Source organism: Hydra vulgaris, chromosome 12, assembly GCF_038396675.1.
Source record: "Hydra vulgaris chromosome 12, alternate assembly HydraT2T_AEP".
NCBI lineage: Eukaryota > Metazoa > Cnidaria > Hydrozoa > Anthoathecata > Hydridae > Hydra > Hydra vulgaris.
Genome location: NC_088931.1, coordinates 17,384,909 through 17,409,990, shown reverse-complemented (window position 1 = coordinate 17,409,990; position 25,082 = coordinate 17,384,909). Strand labels below are relative to the sequence as shown.

The following is a 25,082-nucleotide window of genomic DNA, read 5'->3' as shown; positions in this document are numbered from 1 at the left end:
ATAATAATAATTAAAATTTTTGATTTTCAAATATATCTTTAAAATAATTTTATATTTCTCATTATATTAGAAGTTTATTTTTTGGTTCCCAAAATTGACATTTAAATACAGTTACATGCTAGCCAGAGCCATATAACCGCTCTACGAAAAACTTGTTTCAAAATTAGTCGGCAAATTTGGACCTGTAGTCGGCAGTCGGTAAATATCAGCGAACGAGGACTATTTTTTTTTAGTCGTTAATGGGCAAAAAATAGATACGTCACCCCCTCCCCCTTTAAGATCTCTATGGGACAGCCTCAATGTTAACTATGGTTATTAGAAATGTTTTATCTTTTATTATGAATACTTTTATGTTTATATAACTTTTATGTTTTATTGACTATTGGTCCTGTACAAACTGGTCTATGAAGTATAAAGATACCAAAGTACCAGTAAATACCAGTTTCCTAAGGTAGTAGTAACTGATTTTACTCTTAACAAAAACTTACCTTTATCCTTGTTTTAAAAATAATTATCGTTAACGTTGTTTTAAAGGTGTGGGTTTTGGACATTGGGCAACGCGTTAAAAAAAAAAAATTTAAAAACCTATATTAATAAATATTTTACATATATAATAAATTATGTTTGACAATATTTTACATCTACATTAAATTTGCAAAAAATTTACAATTTTCTACTATTTTCCGCATGAATTTATATAAAACTTAAAAATTTATAAACGTAAAAAAAAAAAAAAAAAAAATCATTTTTCTATGTGGATAAATTATTTTTGGATTTCCAATAATAAACTGCATCTTTGTAGAAATATTCAGAAATCCAAAATGCGTGCGCTGATTCAACGGCTTTAACACTAAATTTAAACAAATTTTATATATGTATAATATATATGAGCAAATTTTTTAGAAATGCTAAGTCGCTAAATTAAAAATTTTGAGTATATTCCATTTCTAAATTTTATATACTGAAATCTATAATCTATTTTAATATTTAATATAATATAATCTAATGACAGACTCTTGGTCCTAATAATAGATGAAGAAAATATCAATTTCTGTTGTTGTCCGCCTTTAAGTAGTCTAGTTTTTCTCGAAATCAATTTACTTGGACTTAGCACACACACACACGATTTTTCAAATATAAAACAAAAAAATATTTATGAGTGTAAACGTTTTTTATTCAAGCTAATATAATTTTAATTTGAACTTGATATTAAAAAATAATAATTAAATTACAATAAGAATACTATAGATTTGCCTGACTCAGTACAAAATTGCCGTTGAAAAATTCCAGCTTTTTTTTTTTTTTTTTAATTATTTTAAATCAATTTTTTTAAATAAATAAACCGAAACTTAAACTGAATGAAACTCAAAGACGTCTTTAGCTTTGGCTGTATGGTTCTTTTAGAGAAACTAAAACTTATCAACATTCTTCATGACATCATCAGCAAGAACCTTGATAAAGACATATAATGGCTGTTAAATATAAAGCACTGCCGTTTCCCTTATTGCCGCAAATCTTAAAGTACTTTGTCAAGGAGTTGAATTCGGATAGGAGTTGAAGCGTACCTAAATAAATTTCATTATGTTTTGAACCGATCTGCTGATTTTTGTCACGTAACGGTAGACCATTGTAAATTTAATGAGATATTTTATATTATAATAATATCTTTTCAAGAAGCCAATAATATAAATTTATAAAGTACCCGCTAGTAAGAAACTTGATTGTAGAAAACACTGGGAGTAGCGCTTCCTTCCAGTAAGTCTTTTCAGTTTCAAACTGTTTCACAAAATCATAGTCGAATCGGGCATTAGCGTCACTGAGTGCTCATGTTCAGAGAGCTAATTCAACTTTTGTAGTGCTCATTTTCAATTTTGCAATTCAGCTTTTTATCATTTAAACAGGACACGAGGCCTTTTGAAAATAACTATGGAAGCAAATTAAGGATAAATGTTTCCAAAAAAAATATTACTTTATAACATTTCCCTTTCCCTTATTTACATTATTCTTCGCCATTGCAGATTTTATTAATTTAGAGCTGGCCATCAGCTGTTCTGTGCAGAAATTAGATATTTTTACTTTGTAAAAAGTAACGATGAAAAGAATAGAGCACTCAAAAATTTTTTGAAAACATCAATTAAAGTTGGAAAAATTAAAATTGTTACAAATTATCTACAGTCCTAGCATACACAAGTATTTGTTTTGTGATAAATGCTGACTCAAGGAATATGCAACCATGACAACCAGTACAAACACATATAACATTTGTTGCTTTTAGTTTTGTCCATTCCAGATAAATAAGACGATAAAAATGATAGAGATGCTGAAGCAGAAACTTTTTTTTCTTTAAATTTTTAAAACATTTGTTCTTTAAAAACTGATGTTTCTTCTTTCGATAAGTTCTTTTTCATTTGCTTCTTCATGAGCAATAGCAGATTCAATCATACTATAGTTCTTTTAGCTACTGTTCCATTTTCTTTGCTACCACAAAAAGGCGTCAATCTTTCTCTAAGCACACTGACCACTGTTTTATTAATGTTAATAGATGCTTGTTTAACTGCATCATTGATATTACTCAATCCATTGAACAATACTTTTTTGTTGAGAAAGTCGTTCATTGACCGGCTCATTGTAATTACTATGCTTACCTAAAAGTCCTAACTATAGCATAAAAGACACAACAACTTGAGTCATCATACTTTCAAGCCTTTCAGACTTAAACATGGCATTTATGTGAAAACCAACAATTAAGCCACCTTGATTCTTAGATTCTGACAGTTTTTTAAACATTTATAGATTTTTTGAAAAATTTAGCATTTGTACTTTAGAACCTTTATAAACTTGCTGATCCCAGCTTAATGTAAAGCAACAAAAGCAAAATTTAGTTGGAATCCATTAAAGAATATCATACAGCATTTATTTTTCTGGGCTGAAGCTTAATGTGCTTTGGGCACTAAACTCTCTTGTAATGCTCATCATCAGCTCTACTACTCGACAAAGAAAACGTGAATGTTTGGTATGTTCTATTCAAAACCCAACCAAGAAAGTCAATATTCCAAAGTCACCACAAATATTCCATTTAAATTCTTTGTAGTTTATTTCATTAAAGAGATCCCTGACAGTTCTTTATAATTAGTGCAGAATGAGCAAAAGGCAACGCTGAATGTTGATTACTTTTGTAAAGTAACACTGCTTTCAAACTCATTGTTGAACTATCACAAATTGTCATGTTTAGGTTCCAAAGCAATAAACATTCTATTCATATTGTTGCAGAAGCAAATATTGCATCTTACACTTTATGCAACTTACACCTTATGTCATTTTTGATACATATATTTTTCAATCTTTTTCAAACAAATTCTTTTAGTTACAATGTTAGAAACTTTGATTTAGTACTACTCTCTGATCAAATCATTCACTCATCGTTTATTCATCTAGTTCATTCTTAAATAAAAAGTAGGGTTTGGAAGATATTACTGAGATAAAATCTTTATTTACTTTTATTTCTCTGATGCCCATTCTATTTTCCAACAGGCATACAATTATTCCTCTGTCTGCACAAAATAATTATTAAAATTTAATTCAAAGATATACCAATTGCAATAGTTGACTCACATTTACTTATAATGATTTTGAATCATTTCACCATTTCAATTGTAAACGGCATCACTCTGCCAGAACCTCTCAGTAAACTTTTTAGAGTAAATTGACACTGTTACTTATATTGGGTGGTTTGACCAAGGTCATGACCCAAGAAAGCCACCTATTCAGGATGATACATACATTCCACTTACTAAAAATAATAAAATTTAAATCAAACTATTATAAACCAGAAAAAAAATTTAATACTTTTTATTGCACACAAAAGTGTAATGACAGCATTCCAAAAATCTTTTTTACAGCACTCAAAAGTTCTATTTTTTAAACAAGGACAATTTTTTTAAATGAGAACCAACTCACAAAAGAACATTTTTTAAAATTTGATTCTAATAAATAAACTCTCACAACGAATAATCTAAATTTTTGAAAATTGTTTGCTGTTTAGGGCAAAAAAGCAGTTCTAAAGCCTTTGGGCATACCCTGGATTACCAATCCTTCATTTGAACCTTTGCCAGTGAGTACTGAATTAATAATGAACTAACTCATGATCTGTCCATTGTAGAGACCCAGTGTGACATTTTTCCAGTCAATGAAATGTTAGATGCGATAAAAATGATATGGAGTTTTAAGTTGATGCTCAAATAATGTCAAATAAGAGTTTTAGATTTGCAAAAACTTTTTCAGTAACAACAACCTGAACCTATCCAAACATGTCAATGAAAACAATAATTTGGAAGGTTAAATCTCGTTCTACAAGTCACTGGAGAAGATCCACATTGTTTAGCAATCTGTGACAGAAAATTGACCTCCATGATGGGATTTTTTCTGAATGTGTAATTTTCCACATAAAATGTTGGGCAACTTCATGTCACAAGAAAAGTGAAAGTTTAAAGCATTAGCATGAACTAAAGACCAAATTTACTTGATGTTGTTGTAGTTCTTTGGAAGGTTCTGATAAAGCAATTCTATGCTTTAAATTTTTTTTAAGTAACTACTTGCTTGGAAGTGATTGGGCATCATTAACAGTAGTCATTTCAATAATGCTAAGATAAAACTGTCAAAAAACCACCATCTCCATCAACTCCAAGTTCACCCAAGTGATCTGAAAATGCTTTCCATTGAAAATGGAAACTGTTTTCTTATCACAAGTGATCAGAAAACACATTCTGTTGAAAATAAAAACTATTTCACAAATGGTCAGAAAACACTTTCCATTCAAAGTGAAAGCTGTTTCCTGATCATAAGTATTCAGAAAACACATTCCTGTGAAAATGGAAACTGTCTCCTGATCACAAGTGATAAGAAAACACTTTCTATTAAAATTGGAAACTCTTTCTTAATCACAAATGATCAGAAAACACTTTCCATTGAAAATGGAAGCTGTTTCCTGATCACTTGATCAAAATTTGAATTGATGAACATGGAAAGTGCTTTCCATTTGAGATTCAAATAAAATTATTAATTAAAATTTAAAAAAATGTAATCAAAGGTTTTTTAAAATTTAAAATGGCAAGACATATTGCCAATAAACAGTTAAAATAAAATTTAAAAAAAGGGATTTTGTAAAAGAAAATTAAAAGAAATGGGTGAACGAACCCTTCTTAACCACCCCTAGCTTTCCTATAGGATACCCATTGCTTTTTAGCCAACATTAAATTTTTAAATTTAAACTTTGCTAAAAATTTTGGTTAAATCAGTGTATTTTTTGAAAAATTAAACTTGTCAAACAATTCTAATTTAATATTTAAACTTTTTAGAGTTCATTACAAAAAAAAAATTGGTATTTTATTTTAATGGTCCCAACTTTTGGTTAAAAAAATTGTTATATTTTATATATAAAATATAACAATTTTTTATTATATTATTATATTATTATTAAAATATATAATTGTAACAATTGATGTTACAGGAAAATGAACATCAATGAATCTACGATACAGGAAAACCAATTGTATATTTAAACCAATGAAAAAGCAATAAACAACTTAAATAAACACAAAATTAAAAAAAATTTATTAAACGGTGTATTTTTCAAGTTCATGTAGTTAAAACTCTATTGTTAAATAATTATTATTTACATGAGCAAAGTGTCAGATTCCTTTAACACCCACCCACCCCCAGAAAGAAAAAAAAAATTATATAGAAAAATATTTTAGAATTCGGGAAACATTTAAATTATACTGGAAAGTATTATTTTTATTTATCTTATGTTTTTCAAATCCCACATCAAACAGCATTCAATTTATTTTTATTTTTTTAAATAAAGTTAGTTATATGTTCTTGGATTTCCGGACTTTTTAAAAGGATTTTACTTGCAATTAAAAAACTTCATATTTTCAATATATTTTATGATTTTTTTTTCCCATATTCTCATTAGTTTTGTATTCCAATTTCTCAATCAGTTTTCTTAATTAGTCTTCCTTTAAAAACTTGTGCAAAATTAAAGAGTTTACACAAACCTATAGATGTATAGCACAAACCTATGTATAGACAAACCTATGGCATGTAATCTCTAAAAAATATTATTGCATAAAATTGAAAAAAAAAATTTACAAAAAAACTTTATAAGGGGCTGCTTATATGAGGCAGGCTAGCCCAATTAGCCGGGCTGGTTCACTTAAACAATATCTCGGCATGCTTAATATTTACCTATAAAAATTAATCTTGTTTACATGTGAAATGGATTAACCCGGATAATTGAGATCTCTCATAATTTCAGTGAGATCCCACTCATGTGAGACAATTTTTTTCCATATAAACACTAACAAGTGAGCCAACCTAGTCTATGAATTAAGAATGCTGATTTGGTAAAATAAATCACGCTAACTTTTTTATCCAATCAAAAATATTTCCAATTTTTTTAAAACAATCAACTTACTAAAAATAAAAATGCATAATTCAAATTTAAATTAAAATTCCAATGTAAGCATTTTTTTTATTATTAATTATTTTTTTAGTCAGTCTGATTCATATAAACAGCCCTTAAGAAATAACTTTTTCCAGATGTCTACTGATTAAAATTAAACATAAAATTTAGTTGAAAAAAACAACAAAACAGTTACATACGTGTTTGAATCACAAAAGACCAGATTCAACTCATTTTCTTTTACACTTTCAACAATTGCTGGTAAATATGTAAATGTATCTAAATAAATGTTTAAAACTAACTGATATAAAATTAAACTAATTTATAATTTTGTTCAATTTTATTAAAAAAAGGTTACTACTATATCATAAATATCTAAATAAACTATCAAAAAATTATAAAAACAAATACAAAACATCTAAAGTTATTTACAGAGTAAATCTGAAAAATTATTTGTCTCTTAAAAAACTACAAAAATTTCAAACTTAACATCTTAACAATCAATCAAGATATATGTACCTATACCCTTACAAAACAAGCTTACAAAACTTCCACAGTAAACCTTGACAATAAACAAAACAAACATTAATTACAGTAACTAACATTAATTAACAGTTTGAAATTCATATAAGAGTGTATAAGAAGTGTATATTTAGTATTTAAGGTTTATTTAAGTAAAAACACCCAGAAATTATGAAACTTATAATTAACTCCAAAATAAAACTAATAAAGTCATCTTTGCAGAAAAGTAAAAAAAACAACAAAAAAATAACAACATTTAAAAAAAAAAGATTTTATAAAAAATCATATTTTCATTTAGCTTTTCATCTCTTCAAAATTATATTTTTATTGGTGGAATTTATAAGTAAGTCATAATTAAAATAAATTATTGAATAAATTATTTAGAATGAACTAATTATAAACAATTTAATTTATATTTGGAAAGATCCCTTTCTCTATTTATTTTTCTTATTTTCTTTATAGAGAAGATCTCAGATATTTAATACTCCAGTCATTCTTTATTCTTAGATTTTTAGGAAACATACTAAAAACAAACAATATTTTGCAAAAATTATAGAACAAAACTTTGTTTCCATATTCAGTGGTTTTCAAAATGGAATCTATAAGAGATTTAGAGAAATTTTTATTTTATTTTAAGTTTTATCTGCAAAAATTTAAAATTTTTCAGTGGTTCATTTCTACTTCCCATTTAAAACAACACTATAAGTTATTCATGGATATTTGAAACAATATGAACTTTATTAATCATCTACAAATATCAAAATAAAAATTTATTATCAAGCTGTCTCTTAATATCAAAATGTATTATCAAGTTGTCAAAAAATATCAAAATGTATTGTCAAGTTGTTTACAAATATCAAAATGTATTTTCAGGCTTCTTGTTGTACTATGAGATATCGCAAAAATATAAAATTTTTAACAAAACTCCTGTGTTTCGTTGTAAGCATAACAGTATTTACACGGTAAAAAAAAATTAATTATTGTTTTTATGTTGCTATTATTTATGCATGTGTGTCACACATGCATAGCCATATTTTTAAATTTTTACATGCATAGCCATATTTTTATATTTTTACATGCATAGCCATATTTTTAGAATTATATGTGGCTTTTGTTTGTACTTTGAAACTTGAAAAATAACAAAATGAAAGTAAACGTTGAATAAATAAGTGAAACAAATACCTTTATCAGTAATGGCTAAACAATAACTTTTGTTTTTCATATTTTTATGTATTGAGTGTGAACCAAAAATAAAAACATAGTTCTATAAATAAAAACATAGTTCTATAAATAAAAACATAGTTCTATAAATAAAAAGAAAGCAATAATAATAAAAACTTTTTAAAAAAGTTTTACAAGTAATTACAAAACTTTTTTTTATATTTACAAACCTGATGTTCTAATGTTTGATCTGACCATTCAACTAGATAATTTCTTGATCCAAGTATTTGACTCTTTATGGTTGCTAAGTGATACTTTCCAGTTTTATTATCTCTGGCAACAACAGTTTGTCCAATTAAAGCATTCTCATGCTGTCTTATGATCAATATGTCCCTTTCAAACTTAGAATATGTTGTTAAATAAACTTCTGTGCACGGAATAAGTGACTATTGGTAAAAGAAGAAAAATTTTTGAAAAAATTATAATAAAAAGGTACTTGAAGCTAGGAAGTATTAAATACTTTTTATAGAAACAAAGACACAGCTGCATCATAAAAATAAAAATGAAAAAGGAGGGTTGATACTTCAAATTAAAGGAGGAGAAACACTAATACTATTTTGCATAACAATTTTGTTAGGCGTTGTGTTCTATACAAAAAAAAGGTAGATACTTTTCCAACTGACACTTGAGCTGCTTTTAAAATACTGCTAATTTAAAAAAAAAGTAAAATAGATTAAGTAACTTAAACATAGTTAATTCACACATATGTGATTAGATTCTCTCAGATACACATACAGTATTGGACAAAACATTTGCAACCAACATCGAACAAACCTAAATAGTGTTCCAAATTTTACATGTCTTAAAAACGAAACGAACTATACTACTACAGCAAACAGTTCAGGAGTCTGGAGCATAGCATGCCATGACATGAGCAATCAGCTGACAGGTGACAGCACACAGGTAGAATTTTGTTGACAAGTGCCATTTTGCAGCGGACAAAATAAGTGCAACTTTTTTGGTTTGTTTCATTTTCTTAAGTCTGGTCCATGTCAACGTCACGGAAGTTTTTTAATAATTAAAGGAAGTATCCAGAAGTTTCCAGAAGCATGCAGAAGTTTCCAGAAGAAGCATCTGGAAGCATCCAGTAGCATCCAGAAATATCCAGAAACATTCAGAAGCATCCAGACGCATCCAAAAGCTTTCAGAAGCATCGAAAAGAAGCATCTAGAATCTTCCAAAACAGGTTCACACAGGTTCATTTTACTATATAAGAGACATGTAAATCGACATGTAATTCAGTCAGTATATGGAAGTCAATCAGTCAGTATTATCAAGACAGTTTATCGAAGTGAGTTTTATCAAAGTGTTTTATCAAAGAACATCAATACAAGAAGTGAAATACAACAAGTGTTTCATTACATCAATACAGTCCACACCCAACCAAGACGTTGTGTTCCACAGAGCATTATTGTATCATCACAAGGTAAATGTAACACGGTAAGCCTTGAGAAGCGTGATTATTTATTTATTTTATTTTTATGACTTCAAGTGCAAAAATGGCTCCCGACAGTCTTGGGTTGGAACTAAGAAAGAAAATTATTGGCGATTACGTAAGTGGAATGTCACAAAAAAGTGAAAAAATGGACCGTATCAAGACTATGTTCCAAATATTGTTCTACGGGGAAGTTGGCAGCAGATAACAAATGTAGAAGACTGCGTTCCACCACTTCTAGAAAGGATTCTATGATCGTCAGACCCGTCAAGAAGGATCCCTGGATATCATCAGTCGAGATACAAAAGCAGTTAGAGCTGCCTGTATCAGACCAAACAATCAGACGACGTACTGTTGAAGTCGGATTGTTTTCTCAACGCCCTGCAAAGAAACCGCTGATTTCACTAAAAAGCCAGAAGAAAAGACTCCTGTTTGCTACATCTCATATTGACTGGAATGTGCAGAAATGGCGAACTGTCCTGTTCCATGATGAATCGAAGTTCAACATCATTGGGAGCTATGGCATTTGCCGTGTACGTCGACCGGCCGGAAAACGCCTCGATTTACGTTACTGCCATAAGACCGTGAAGCATGGTGGAGGCAATGTAATGGTTTGGGGGTGTTTTTCTGCTAACGGTCTAGGTTTAATACATCGAAACGATGGAATAATAGACCGTTTCATGTATAAAAATATCCTGAAAGATGTTATGTTACCTCTTGCTGAATGGAATATGCCAATAAAATGGGTTTTTCAGCAAGACAACGATCTGAAACACACTGCAAAAGTAGTCAAGCAGTGGTTTCAAGACAACCACCTATCGGTGATGGATTGGCCGCCTCAATCTCCGGATCTCAACCCTATCGAGAACTTGTGGGAGATCGTCAACCACAGAATTAATCGTGAAGGTGTTCGTAATAAGGACCAACTGTTTGAACAAATCCAAAAGGCCTGGGCAGCGATTCCACAAAGTTTCATTGATCACCTGATTGAATCTATGCCTCGAAGATGCAAGGCCGTGATCGACAACAAAGGATTCGCCACAAAATATTGATAGCGAAATACAGCTTGGTCAACATTTTGTCGAGTTGCACTTGTTTTGTCCGGAAGGAAATCAACTTTTTTTAATACTTTTGATTAATTTATTAATTTTCGTGTACAAATAATGAACTTTGTGATGAATAAAACTTGAAGAACCTTGTCTCTAAACAGTTACATAGTTATTTCTCTAAATTGAAAAAATGCAGCACTTTTATATAAAGAAACTAAATTAGTATTATTTGGTTGCACTCGTTTTGTCCGATACTGTATATGTGATTGGATTCTCTTAGAATGTGGATCTCAGATGTGGCTGTTACAAGGTTTTGCAGTTTCAGTGAAGACTATAATTATTAATATAATTATTTTTCTTTTTAGTTTTTAGTTTAGTTCTAGTTAGTTAATTTCTAATTTTCAGAATTGGATTTCAAATCCCCCTCTCCCCGCTCAAGTATACTTTTGTAAATAGGATGACAAAATCATGAAAGTCGAATCTAAAAACCATAAAGCAAGTTAGTCAGAGTGGTCAAATTAAATTTTGATGTCAGAATTAGATTTCCTGACTTCAAAAACCTATAATAGTGTATAATATAAACTATATTTACATGTTTTCTATTTTTGCTAATTTTTGTTGTATTCTGGTGCACCATGTACTACTTTAGAACAATAGTTACTTGGTGAAAATGTTCACAGAGCAGACACAAAAAACTAATGAAAATTCCAGAAAAGATCTAAAGACGAAAGATAAGAAAGAGAGAAAAAGGAATTACTTTAAAAAATATGTTTAGCAGAGACAGTGACAACTACATTAAATATTACAATCTATGTTTAACTCCAGATAAAGTTCAAAAAAGAACAAAAGAGGATTCTGAAGGACATAACATTTTGGCTTCAACTTGATGCCAAATACATTCTTCACAACTGGATCTTAATAATGACCACTTTGATAAAAGAAAAGTGCTTAAAAAAGTGATTGCCATTCAGAGAATCTTTAATACTGTGCAATACCTGACCAGTTAATGTTATTTTGTTCACATAGTCATCAAACTAATAAAAGATATTATGACATCATAAAAAAGGTATGGGGCTCATGTCATGAAGGAAACAAATTGAATAATTCAAGTTACAGATTTTCATTATTCTGATGATCCAAAGTTTTTTCTTTTTTGTTATAATGTATGATAAAAATTAAAAAAACATCTTATTTGGTAACTAATTTAAAAAATCAAATATTTAAAAAGTAAAAAAAAAATCAAGTAGAATCAAACTAAAAAATCAAAATAAAAAATACATATTTATAACATACATTTCATTTCATACAAAGTTGTTAGATAAGACATCTTAGCCAAAAGCAAGAATGATTACAAAAATATCATGTAAAAATTTTTTTTTTTTTTTATTTAATCAAAAAGAATAAATCACTAAAGTAAGTACATTACTAGCTTATGATTGTTACTAATAAATCTAAAAATTGTTTATGGCTATTTAATTTTTTGAAACATCAAAATACTCACAGTTTGACCATCATAAAATTGTATATTTATTGTACTGCCTCTCTCTACTGATATCACTGTGCCTACCATTAAAAAGAAATTATAAATAAACAAAATATTTTTTAAACATAATATAATATATTACCACATGTTTATCAAATCAACAAAAAATAATTTTTGTTACCTGGTGCGTAAGAAGAAACCAAGCTAGAATATAAACCAATGACATGACTGCCAATCTATAAAAGTAAAATACAAATAAAATGTTTAACTATAAAATGCTTAACTCCATTTTTAAAATCTTTTTGTTTACAAACAATTATTTAAATTTAAAGTAATGAATAATGTTGAAAAATATCAAATATCTAAATAAAATATCTTTTATTCCTAACATTTTCAAACTTTTCAAAACATTTTCAAACAGAGTTAAATACTTATTATTGTGCTGCCATTTTCTTATTAATTCTCTAATTCCATTCTCTGGCTCTATCAATCTCTCTTTCTATCCATTCTCTAGCTCAATAAATCTTATATTTGTCTTTGTATGGAATACTGTTGACATTATTGTGTTTTTCTGATGAAACCTCCTCTCTTTTAGACAAAGTCCAAAATCATATTGAAAATATTATTGGATCTGCTCTAGTTGCCATGCTTGTGCCACTGTTTTATGATCAAAATGTTGCCTTGCTTTTTCTTTTTTTGCAAATACTATCATGGTCGTGGTTTAAGTAAGTTTTTATCCCTTTTTCCAACAACCAAAACTCAATTTCGTATGAGTTTTAATTTAGCAAATTTGCATCATTTTACTGAAACTGTTTTTTCATGCTCAAAAGCTTTTATTCATCTAGTTTTTTTTGTTAAACATTTGCACTTTGAAACCCACTTTTATTCTTTTTTGACTATTTACAGTTTTTTACATTTTACAAGTCTTCTGTCAACTATTTCCTTGTTCTTTAAAACTATTCTTTTTTTCTATTAACTCTTAACTTAAACAGTGGTTTCTTTGTTGAGATTAAATTTATTTTAATAAAAAAAGTAAATAAACTAGTTTGAAATAATAAAATACCTGAATAGTATTATCTGCAGTCTCAAATATGATGTTGTCGTGTTCTACTTTATATACATCTCCAAAACCATCCTCTATGACATAAGTGGAATTCAACAATCTTCGAACAATACCTAAAAGTCATTGAAACCATGAATATCTTTTTAAAATCAGAAATCAAAAAACTGAAACAGTCTCTAATTCTAAAAAAAACTTGGAATTTAAAATTCTGAGGATCTCAATTACACTCAACAATGCAATATACATGAAAACGCAGATGTGAACAATCCAAAACAAAAAAAAATTAATAATACTACTTATATAAGGAAAAAAACAACGAAAATGCTCAGAACTCTAAAACATACCTTTTTATCTCTTTTTTTTTAATTTTTTTTAGGAAAAAAAACCCACAATGTCAAACCACATTTGGAGTTTGGTAAACAAGCTGTAACTCCTACCTATTAGCTATGTAAGAAAATTGAAAAGACACAACAAAACAACACAAAAGTTCCTCACTCTCTTCTGTCTTTAACTCTTGAAGACAGATGTAAAAGGGGCAACCTTATACAACAGTATAAACTTGTCTACAAGTACCTTGTAGACAAGCACCTTTGCACTATAACACCAAGTGCTGGAGATCAAACTAGATTTTATTGCAAGATTGTCAGAAACTACAAATTCAAGCATAACATTTTCATCAATATAGTCAATGACTGGAATGCTTTACCTTTGTTGTTGAAGCAATATTAGTCGACAAATTTAAGCAACTACTGGATCATTAATCATCATAGTTGCTGCAGTTCATCATTTACCGTAAAGACAACACAAAAGTAACAAGTTGGGTATAAATACTCTTATGCAAAAAAACATGACCTGACAAAAGCATACACAAAATTCTATGTAAGCAATGCTGTCATAGTGAAGAAAAAAATAAAAATATGCCAAAAAATGTAAATATATTTTAACAACAAAAATCAGAAAAAAAATTAAATACCTTTATAATACAATCCATCATTTTTAAATCTTCCCAGAACCTCTTTACCTATGGCAAGGGGAGAAGAAATGCTACTTATTTGAACAACTGGTCCAGATTCTAATGGAGTACGAGCTATAAAAGATAATAACTTTGGTAAAAGTTGGTAACTATGGCAAAAATTCTTAATTGCTCTGTTGCAAGCAATAGAATTTTTTTCATGCATGTAATAAAACATTTGTTGCAAGCAATAAAACTTCTCTTCTACAGGCAATCAAATCTCTGTTTCCTGCAGGTAATAAATTAATTGTACACAGGTAATTAAATTAATTTTTAATTAATTTAATTACCTGTGGCAGGCAAACATTTCCCTATAGCTATTAGTAAAGAAGGTTAAGTTGTGAGTGTTACATTTTAATCAACTAAAAAGTTAATAGACTTAGCTTTCAATCCAAAAATTCTGACTCTATGTAATAGTTTTAATTCAATAATTTTAAAATCTTATTTTCCAATTTCTGCTTTCACATTTACTTTTCATTTTCTGCCTTTATTTTTGCTGCTGCTTTCCAATATGCTGCATAGCTTTTTTTTATTTATGATGTAACATAAAAAAATAATATGTTTAGATATTAGTTTTTTATGTTGCATTTTAAAAGATTTAAAGTTAAGATAATTATTTGCCATAGTTTTTAATATACTTTTTAGTGGACTTTAAAATTTATATTTATCAAAATTCTCATAAAAATATGAAGCATACTAACAAACCGTTACTTTTATCTATAATAAAATTATATTTTGTTTTCTGTAAAAAAAATTACTTAAATAAAACCAAATCTTATGAACAATTGGGAAGGTCTTTCAAGAAAACCATTTTTTAATTATACTATATATAATTCTTTTTAAAAGTGTTTTAAATTTTATTTTATTTTAAACTTAAGTTTTGTCAAACATCACTGTAAATTGATTATATGGCAGCACCGGCACCAGCAGCAGCATTATATAGTAAACTGATTTGATGGCAGCACATCATAGAAATAATCAGAATACAAGCTATTAATATGTTAAATAAGAAAAAATGAACATCAAGTTTTAAATTACTTCGTGATGTCCAAGATATTGGTTCACCAAATATTGTTTTTTACTATTTAGTGTCAAAATTAACTTTTTCCTATAGCTTTTTCAGGATTATTCACATCACTTTTAAAAATGATTATGATTTATTGACATTATATCAGGCCCAGCCCCAACTCTTACATTAACTTTTATACATGTAAATTCTATTATTTTTGCAGGTAATCAATTTATGCTTTCAGGCAACAGAATTTATATTTAGCAGAATTTCTTTCTCTTTTATAAAAAAAAACTTCACACAAAAAACTTACACACAAATAATCCAGAATCTCCTTGAGCTAATAATACTGCTTCTGACAAAGGGTGTACAAGAACTTTTAGTTCAGATGAAAGATTATCTTTTTCAATAGTATGTTGTTTTTCTGGAGAGCCAATTATGTTATTGGTGTTATATCTTAATTTTAAAGAAAATAAAAACTTTTGACTTAAAAACTAAAAAAAAAGGTAAACTATAAAAATTATCATTATTCCATTTAAACTTCAAAAAATCTATTAAAAAAATAAATGTACTATACATATCATGTTTTATTTCTGATCTTGAATTAAATACATCTGATGATGTGCTTGACCAAGGAATATCTTTTAATAAAAAGTCGTCTGTGACATCATCTTTGGATTCATAACTTAAAAGCGGAGAAATATCATTGGAAGATTCTTTTTTTTTATTAATTTCTTGATTTTCAGATATTTCTTTGTTTTGCTGAGCAAGTTGATGTTGTTGATTTTCCAAAATTTGTTTAATTAGTTGTTCATGCTGAGAAAGAAGTTCTTTTGTTGACTGAAGATATTCATTACTTGAATATTCCTGTACATATATATGTATATATATATATATATATATATATATATATATATATATATATATATATATATATATATATATATATATATATATATATATATATATATATAGTATATTGTATTATATTATATTATATTATATCATATTATATTATATTATATTATATATATATATATATATATATATATATATATATATATATATATATACAAGGATGGTCTGAAAAGTTTCCGACCTCAACTTGAAGATAGCAGCACTTTTAATTAAAAGCCTCAAGTAAGTGCTATTGTGAAAATAAACAAATCGAGTATCAAGCTGTCATTAAATATTTGTTTTTGAAAGGTAATGTGCCTACGCAAATCAAAGATGAGTTGGATTCTGTGTATGGGGACTCAGCAACACCATTTAAAACAGTTCAATTTTGAACAGCTAAATTTAAATGTGGCTATAAGAGCATAAGAGATAATGATAGTTTAGGACATCAAAAAACTGCAACTAACGATAATAAAATTGCATAAGGTCACCAAATAGTATTGAACAACCGTCGAACTAAAGTGAGTGAGATAGCAGAGATTCCAAACAGTGGACTCCACAGAAGGAACAGGTTCCAAAAAAAGATGTTTTTTTTTGGCTTGGAACATGATAGTGACTGTTTTTTGGAATAGCCATGGAGTTATTTTAATCAATTGTCTTCAAAAAGGCAGAACTTGCAGAAAAAGAAACTCCTGTTTCACCGAGACAATGCTCTGTCTTGGTGAAATATGAATGAAGAGGCAACACCTTCATAAACAATTATTTTGCAGAGAAAAATGCCAAGTACTAGCAGGAGAAGCGTGTAGAGTTACTAGGAGACTATTCTGAATAATAAAAATTTCAGACTTAAAAAACGTTCAACAAAAGTGAATTCCAGTTAAGCAGATATTAGTTCAAGTTAAGACAATTTTTCTTTAGTCATTGCTAAAGTATAAACATTAAATTTACAACCATTATATCAATGTTTAAATGAAAGACGTTTTTGTATTCATAAAGTACATTCAAAAGATAACATTTAACACAATGACTTCCCAAAAGAGACTACTTTTATTTAGTTATAAAATTGCATCTAAAAGGTAGTGGTCTTTTATTTAGAAATTCTTTTATCTATAAAATAATTGTTTTTTTAATGGTTTTATCACAATTTATTTTTTAACAATTTTATTATCGCATTATTTTACATTATTCTATTCAGATCTAAATAAAACAAAAAAATAAAAAAAATATTAGACTACAGTTATATATCTTTTACGTAAAATTTTAATTATGAAAGTATCTTTTTTTTCCAAACAAAAAGTTCGAGTTATCCGAAGAAATTTGCTGAAGGGGTACAAAAAAATGATTTGACTTAAAGAAGTTCGAGTTATCCAAAGTTAAACTTAAAGCAGAGAGTTTTAATAGTAACCAATTAGTTGATTTCAAGGAACCAAACAAAACAGTTTGAGATAATAAAAGTTTGAGTTAACTGGTATTCAACTTACCAGGAATTATCTATCTATCTATCTATCTATCTATCTATATATATATATATATATATATATATATATATATATATATATATATATATATATATATATATATATATATATATATATATATATATATATATATATATAAATTGATTTTAATAAAAAAGACAGCATATAACTATTTTTAAAAATATATTTTAGATAAAGATGAAGTAAATATAACTCTGATGTTTTGTTTTTTAAATTCTCTTCGGAACTTAGGGCCAATAATAGGTATCCAAGGTAGTTTAACAAACTGCTTATTTAATTGTTTAAATGTAGTATTTTTTGAAACACGGTCTATTTGTTTAAAAACAGCTATAACAAAAGTAATCTTATTAAAATAACCAAAAAGTATTTAGACCGCGTTTCAAAAAATACTGCATCAAAACAATTAAATAGGCAGTTTGTTAAACTACCTTGGATACTTATTATTGGCCCTAAATTTCGAAGAGAATTTAAAAAACAAAACATCAGAGTTAAATTTACTTCACCTACCAATTTAATTAACATACTATGCAACAACAAAACAAAACTACCACCAAACTCGAATCCGGGTGTTTACAAGCTTAAATGCTCATGCGGAAGTATATATATTGGCAGGACCAAAAAGAAAATCATTTCAAGAAGTGCAGAACAACAAAGAGCCTGTAAAAATCAAAAATGGTTGAGTTCAGGAGAGTTCAGGAGCCATGGAACATTCTAGAACATGTTGTGGTACTTTTGATTGGCTGAATCCTAAAACCTTGGCAGTCATTCCAGAATACAGGATAAGAAAAGTAAGAGAATCCCTGGAGATAAATAAAGCAAGAATTCAACACAAGATATTGGGAAAACTGTTCTAAATAGAGATATTGGGAAAACTGATCTAAATAGAGATGATGGGGATAATGTGAAAACAAAAACTTGGGGACCAATTTTGACAAAAATTTAACTGACATCACTATAATATTATTTGATTGGTTTTTATATTTTACGCTTTTTAATGTCTTTTTTTTAAACGGTTGGTCTTATGTTGTTTTGTAACATTTTTTTCATTACCTGATGACGCTGACCACAATAGGTCAACGAAATATCGTAAATATATTATTATATCTAAAATATATAAAAAAAAATAGTTATACGCTGCCTTTTTTATTAAAATCAATTTATTTATAAACGTATCGTATAACAAGATATGACTTTTAAAGATATATATATATATATATCTTTAAAAGTTATATCTTGTTAAACGACTTGTTATATCTAAGATATGACTTTTGAAGATATATATATATATATATATATATATTATATATATATATATATATATATATATATACATATATATATATATATATATACATAATATACATATATATATATATATATATATATACATATATATATATATATATATATATATATATATATATATATATATATATATATATATATATATATATATATATGTATATATATATATATATATATGTTTTAAATTTGTCAAAAAATAAACTGCACAATGTAGAACTTATATACAACCCTTGTAGCAAGAAATATTGGTGTACTAATGGTCTGATATTGGTATCAATATTAGTGTAAATAAAGGCAGTATATTTTATGCCAATATATATTGGCATAATATTTAAATGTCAATACTGACCAGTCTTATCTGATATAAACAATAATGAATATTACATACTACTAGAGCCTAACTCACTAAAACTAATAAAATTTATTACTTAATAAATTTAATTTGAAAATTAATTCACTTTTTTATTTTGAAGTTCATCATATTGCATTTGTAATTGTTTTTGTAATAGAACTTCTTGCTGCTTTATATCATCTGATATTTGCAACTGGAACTGTTTTTGTAAATCTGTTTGATGTGCTATTTTTTCACATAAAAATTCTTCTATTTTTTGAAGTGTGTTTGCTTGCTCTGATAACTCTTGAAACTTCAAATCATACTTCATTTCAATATATTTTTGATGTTCATTTATTTTTTGCTGAAGTTCTTCAAGTAATTGTACACTGATGATTTTGTTTTTTATTGAAGTGGAATCATTATTTATATCTGTTAAGAATGGATCATTTTTTAGATCTCGGGATTTATTATTTTCCAATAATTCATTTTCATTTAGTTTGTCTGTTAGCTCACTCTGAGTCTCAAAAAAATCATCTTCATTTAACGATAAATTTAATTTGTTTTCAAAATTTTCTTTTGTCAAATCTGCATTGTTTTCATGACTTTCTTTTGTCAAATCATTTAACAAATTTGTATCGTTTTCATAACTTTCTTTTGTCAAGTCATTAGTTACTTCTAACTTTTTAATTGTATCATCCATGTCATACTCTGAATGGATAGATACAACATCATATACATCTTGTTCCTTATCTTCTGAAGCGACACTATTGGTTTCAGTATTGCCATAGTCCTCAGATTTTCCAGATGTTACAGAACTTTCTTCCGACAATGAATGAGTTTCTAGAAAATTATGTTTAAAATATTAATAAATATTTTATAACAATATTTTATTAAATGTTTAAATAAAACTTATAAAATGTTATAAAAACAAATCATTTTCAAAAAATAGACCTTTTTCTTGAAAATCTTTCAATCTAAATTAAAAAATGAAATGCATTTAAAAAAGAAAAATAATTAAATACTAACGTAATTGAAAAAATAATAATTGTTAAAATAATTAACATCAGTTAAATAAACTTATAATATATAAAGGTAATAAATATTAATAACATTTATAATAATGTTAGTATTATTATTAGTAATAATAATATTAGTATCATTCTTTTTGGAGTAATAGCAAATAATTGTATATTAAATACATTAAAAATATTCTAAACACATGTAAATTATGTTAAAAATATTCTTAACATATATGTAAATGTATTATAAACAAATGTTTGAAACATTCAAAATATGTACATAACATGTTTAAGATGTTCAAAACATGTGCACACTGTATTTTTATTTTTTAAAATATAAGAAGTGTGAAAATAAAGTCATCTAATCAGTATTTTAATCCATAAATATTAACCAAAGAGTTTTAACTTATATTTTTACAATCTCAAATACAGCCACTATAGCACAATGACAATTAAAGAGGCTATGAAACTTATGATATGAATATCAAACCTGAACTCATTTTGAGATAATACCAAAGCCTCTTGAATGAACCGAACTGTTTGCACAAATCTTGCTCTACTGATTTTTGTCATATCTTTGCGTAATAAAGTAACCTATTCACAAAAAAAATTTAAAATAAAACAGTATAAGACTTTTTTTTAATGAAAAAATAAAATTGATTTTACCAAAAGCATAAAAAAATATCTATATTTATAAAACAGTAATTTTGCAGTTTTTAAAAGAGATGCTTTATGTTTAACATGTTTTTTTTTAAAGAAATACTCCATGTTTAACATGTTTTTTTTAAAGAATTAAAAAAATATGTTTAAATTTAAAAGAAATGAACAAAGATATATAAAAAAGATAATAAAGTTAATAAAAAATAAAAATAATAATAAAAAGATAATAAAGATAAAAAAAGATAATAAGAAAACATATTAAAACATGTTAAATTAAAAAATACTTAAAAAATTCTTAAAAAACAATATACTTTCATTCCATTATACATAACAACAGTATGAAAGTTTAGAGAGGAAGTAGCTTGAACAGGTGTTACTTGAATGATACCAGGTTTGTAGCAATCATCTTCCCCATTAAGACTTTCATGTGATTGACACCTTGCAAGTACATGATCACCTATCTAATAAATATTTGTTTTAGTTTATTCTTCAAAGATTTAAAAGTAAAAGACAAATTATATATATCTCACTAAATACCACTTAACAACAAAGAATTAAGTTAAAAAACTATAACTTGGTTATACTATTATTTCAGAAATTTGATTTAACATTAATTTTATTTGGTGAATTAAAAATAAAAAAAACATTATTAAACTAAGATTAGAATTAAGAAAATTAATAAAATAATATTAATATAGCTCAAGAGAACAAATGTGTATATAAGCGCCAAAAAATTTATGAAAATAAGCACATTTAATATATTTCTTGAAATCATTCATTATGCATTTCTGCACTAACCAACAACTTGATTAGTTCAGAAATTTTCTTTGACCTTTTGAAGGGCGCAGATCTCAATTTGTTGAATATTTTTTTCTGTATAAAATGTGTGGGACAATGGTCTGGTGAAAAAGAATAAAAAAAAACTTTTGGGCAAAGTGATTGTTTTACCTATTTAAGGTCTTTTGAAACTAAAACTCTGATATCTTTTTTGAGACTCAAAATGCCTTCATATTGTATTTGATATATGGATTTTTTTCTGTTAAAACGCATAATACAATACTATTCTTAATTTAGATTAAGAAGACAGCCATTTGAACATTCAGTACAGCAGTCTGCTAGATTTTACAATTGCTATTTATTATCTTATCTGTGTCTGCATACAACTTAAATATGTTTGGTAATGTATCTAGAAAGTCATTAATGTAAATCACTACAAAAAATCTTCAATTACCACATTTTGTTTTCAAAAAAATTTTTATACAGGCAAGCAAATGCTTACCAGCAAACAATCTGTAAAATATTGATTCAATCAATTATTTAGAATTCTTGATATTCATTTTTTTTATTACTAATATATTTTATAATAGAAACAATAGTTTTCTAGAGACCCATTAAAAATAATATTGTAATTAAATGTATGTTAATCACAATATTATTTTTAATGGATCTCTATAATTAAGTGAAATAAAATACTTCATAATATAACATACTTTAAGCAATGGGCATGGTCTTGATCCTCCAACAGATATAACATAACGAACTGATACAATTTGTTCTTCACCATTGTCAAAGCACACATTAACAAAACGTGAGTTTAGATACTTCTTAACTAAGGCTAAATAATAATAACCATCAAAATCGTTTCGTGCTAATACTCTGTGGTATCTAAACCTCATTGAACCATCTCCAACATCCTATAAAATTATGCAACTAAAAATAATGGTTGATAACATGTGGTAAATATATCATAATAATGTCTACAACATAAATTTTTTTAAAAAAAACCTTCATTACCCTTACCTTCATCTTAGGCTTTACAGAAACTAAATTGTCTTCTTTCTCATCAGTCTTTTCTTTATCCATCTAAACATAGAAAACATATGAACAGTTAATATTTGAAAATAAAAAAATATATAACTACATTAAGAAAATGTTTAATTAGTATTAGTGTAGCAGAAAAGAGCTCACTTCATTAGAAAGAAATGAGCAGTTCAAACACTACTAGCCCCTGGCAGCACTGCACTAAATTTGTTTTTTCAAGCAACAGACTTCTTTGGCAAGGCTTGTGTTTAGGAATCATAATGTTAAGATTATGAGCTGCATATGGCTATTTCAGAATGATTTTATCATTGATAAAATCATTCTGAAATAGCCATATGCAGTTGTTTCAGCCAAACATCAACAAACAAAATAATCTAAACTTTATTACAACTAAAGTCTTTGCTGTATATATATATATATATATATATATATATATATATATATATATATATATATATATATATATATATATAAGAATATATATGAACAATTTTAGATGCATTCTACAAAATAGAGTGTTCAATGTTCGTAAAAGAACAGAGCAATAATAAATAGTAAAAACAAAAAATAAAAATTTTTGTGATGATTTTTTTACTTTACACCGAGTTACATCTATAAGGATAGATGTAACACAGCGAAAAATTAAAACAAATTTGATAAGTAATTTTTTACTAAATTTTATATATATATATATATATATATATATATATATATATATATATATATATATATATATATATATATATATACAGCCCTCAGAATTAGGGTCGGCATTTGGCAATGCTGACTAAACAGCAGACCTAAAAGTGTTTTAGGTTGGCAAAAAATTGCCAACCTCGTTTCTATATCTTATAGTAAGATCTTTGTATTAAATTTTTTTTGCTGACCTCTTAAAGATTAAGGTTAATAACCTCATTTATTATTACTGCCAACCTCATTTTTCCTATATATATATATATATATATATATATATATATATATATATATATATATATATATATATATATATATATATATATTCATATATATATATATTCATATATATATATATATATATATATATATATATATATATATATATATATATATATATATATATATATATATTCATATATATATATATATATATATATATATATATATATATATATATATATATATATATATATATATATATATGTGTGTGTATGTATGTATGCATAAAAATATAGTAGAATTTTTTATTTCAAAATCAAGAAGTTACAAGTGATACTGCTCTTAACTTGTTTCTTCTTCCGCAGCAGTCTCATTTGTTAAGGATTGTGATAAAAAGTTAACAGGTTCAGACAAGGGTTAACAACAAACTTTTTTAAAAATGTAACAAATGTAGTGCTCGCCTCAGTCTTGGGGAAATGATTACAGTAAATAAAAAAAATAACATACATATTTATATAATCATAAATACACATATTTTTTTAAACAAACTCACTATTAACAATGTTGCAAGCAACCACTATTTAAGTTGGGAGTTAACAGAAATAAAAAAGGTAGTTAATGCTGGATAAAATTTTTTTGTCAAGAGCAATAGCTCTTGCCTCTCAGTTTCTATCTGATTTATAACAGAACCTTTCAATTATAGTGTTAACAAGTCTGCAGCAGAACAAGTAGATCAAAACCCATATCGATTGTCAGGGAGTAACTTGTTAGACTTTTTAGAAAAGTAAAAAGTGAGCTAGAGTTAGAGCCAAGACACAAACCAAAAAGTGAAGTTACAAACAAGTGAATTTAAAAAAGTTACAAAAAGTCATAAAGAAGTTACAAAATTTACTATCTGAGTAAGAGAATGAGAAAGACAAACATTTTGAGCTTTAAAGCCATCAGAGAGAGTGGTACTATAGCCATTTAGTACGATGAGCATTAAAGTCACCTATAAAAATAATAAAGCCACAAATAACAATAATAATGGCAGAGGGATAGGTGATATAGCTGATATAATATATATCTATATATATGCAAGGCTGGCGTGATAGGGGTGTGTGACCCCCCTCCTCCATCAATGATTTTTTCATTCTTTTAGTTGGCAAATTAGATTCTTTTTGACAAGTCAGTTGGCAAATGTTGACCTTTTAGACATGTTAGTTGGTAAATTTAGACAGTCAGTCGGCATATTTTGTAATGCTAAAATTATTCAAAAATCAGTTGTAAGGACAGATCAAAAAGTTTTGTTTTTTTAAAAGGAATGACCTTTATAAGGAAAGATTTATGTAATTTTGAGTAAAGATATTGCTAGAAGAATTCTTAATTTTCAGTT

General features: G+C 26.8%; 1 protein-coding gene across 1 annotated transcript in view; it reads right to left on the bottom strand.

Annotated features, from left to right (window-relative positions):
• Positions 1-586: 586 nt before the first annotated feature.
• The window catches only part of LOC101240901 (von Willebrand factor A domain-containing protein 3B), a 102,711-nt gene continuing 78,215 nt past the window's right edge, over positions 587-25,082 (bottom strand). The window contains exons 26-41 of the mRNA XM_065812392.1: positions 22,772-22,834; positions 22,462-22,665; positions 21,283-21,432; positions 20,802-20,905; positions 20,244-20,266; positions 19,417-20,132; positions 15,835-16,124; positions 15,571-15,713; positions 14,210-14,323; positions 13,237-13,349; positions 12,355-12,409; positions 12,192-12,253; positions 8,377-8,592; positions 8,168-8,249; positions 6,664-6,742; positions 587-850 (exon numbers count right to left, since the gene is read on the bottom strand). Coding sequence (XP_065668464.1) covers positions 751-850; positions 6,664-6,742; positions 8,168-8,249; positions 8,377-8,592; positions 12,192-12,253; positions 12,355-12,409; positions 13,237-13,349; positions 14,210-14,323; positions 15,571-15,713; positions 15,835-16,124; positions 19,417-20,132; positions 20,244-20,266; positions 20,802-20,905; positions 21,283-21,432; positions 22,462-22,665; positions 22,772-22,834 — 2,514 coding nt within the window. The 3' untranslated portion in view covers positions 587-750. The remainder of the gene's footprint in view (positions 851-6,663; positions 6,743-8,167; positions 8,250-8,376; positions 8,593-12,191; positions 12,254-12,354; positions 12,410-13,236; positions 13,350-14,209; positions 14,324-15,570; positions 15,714-15,834; positions 16,125-19,416; positions 20,133-20,243; positions 20,267-20,801; positions 20,906-21,282; positions 21,433-22,461; positions 22,666-22,771; positions 22,835-25,082) is intronic.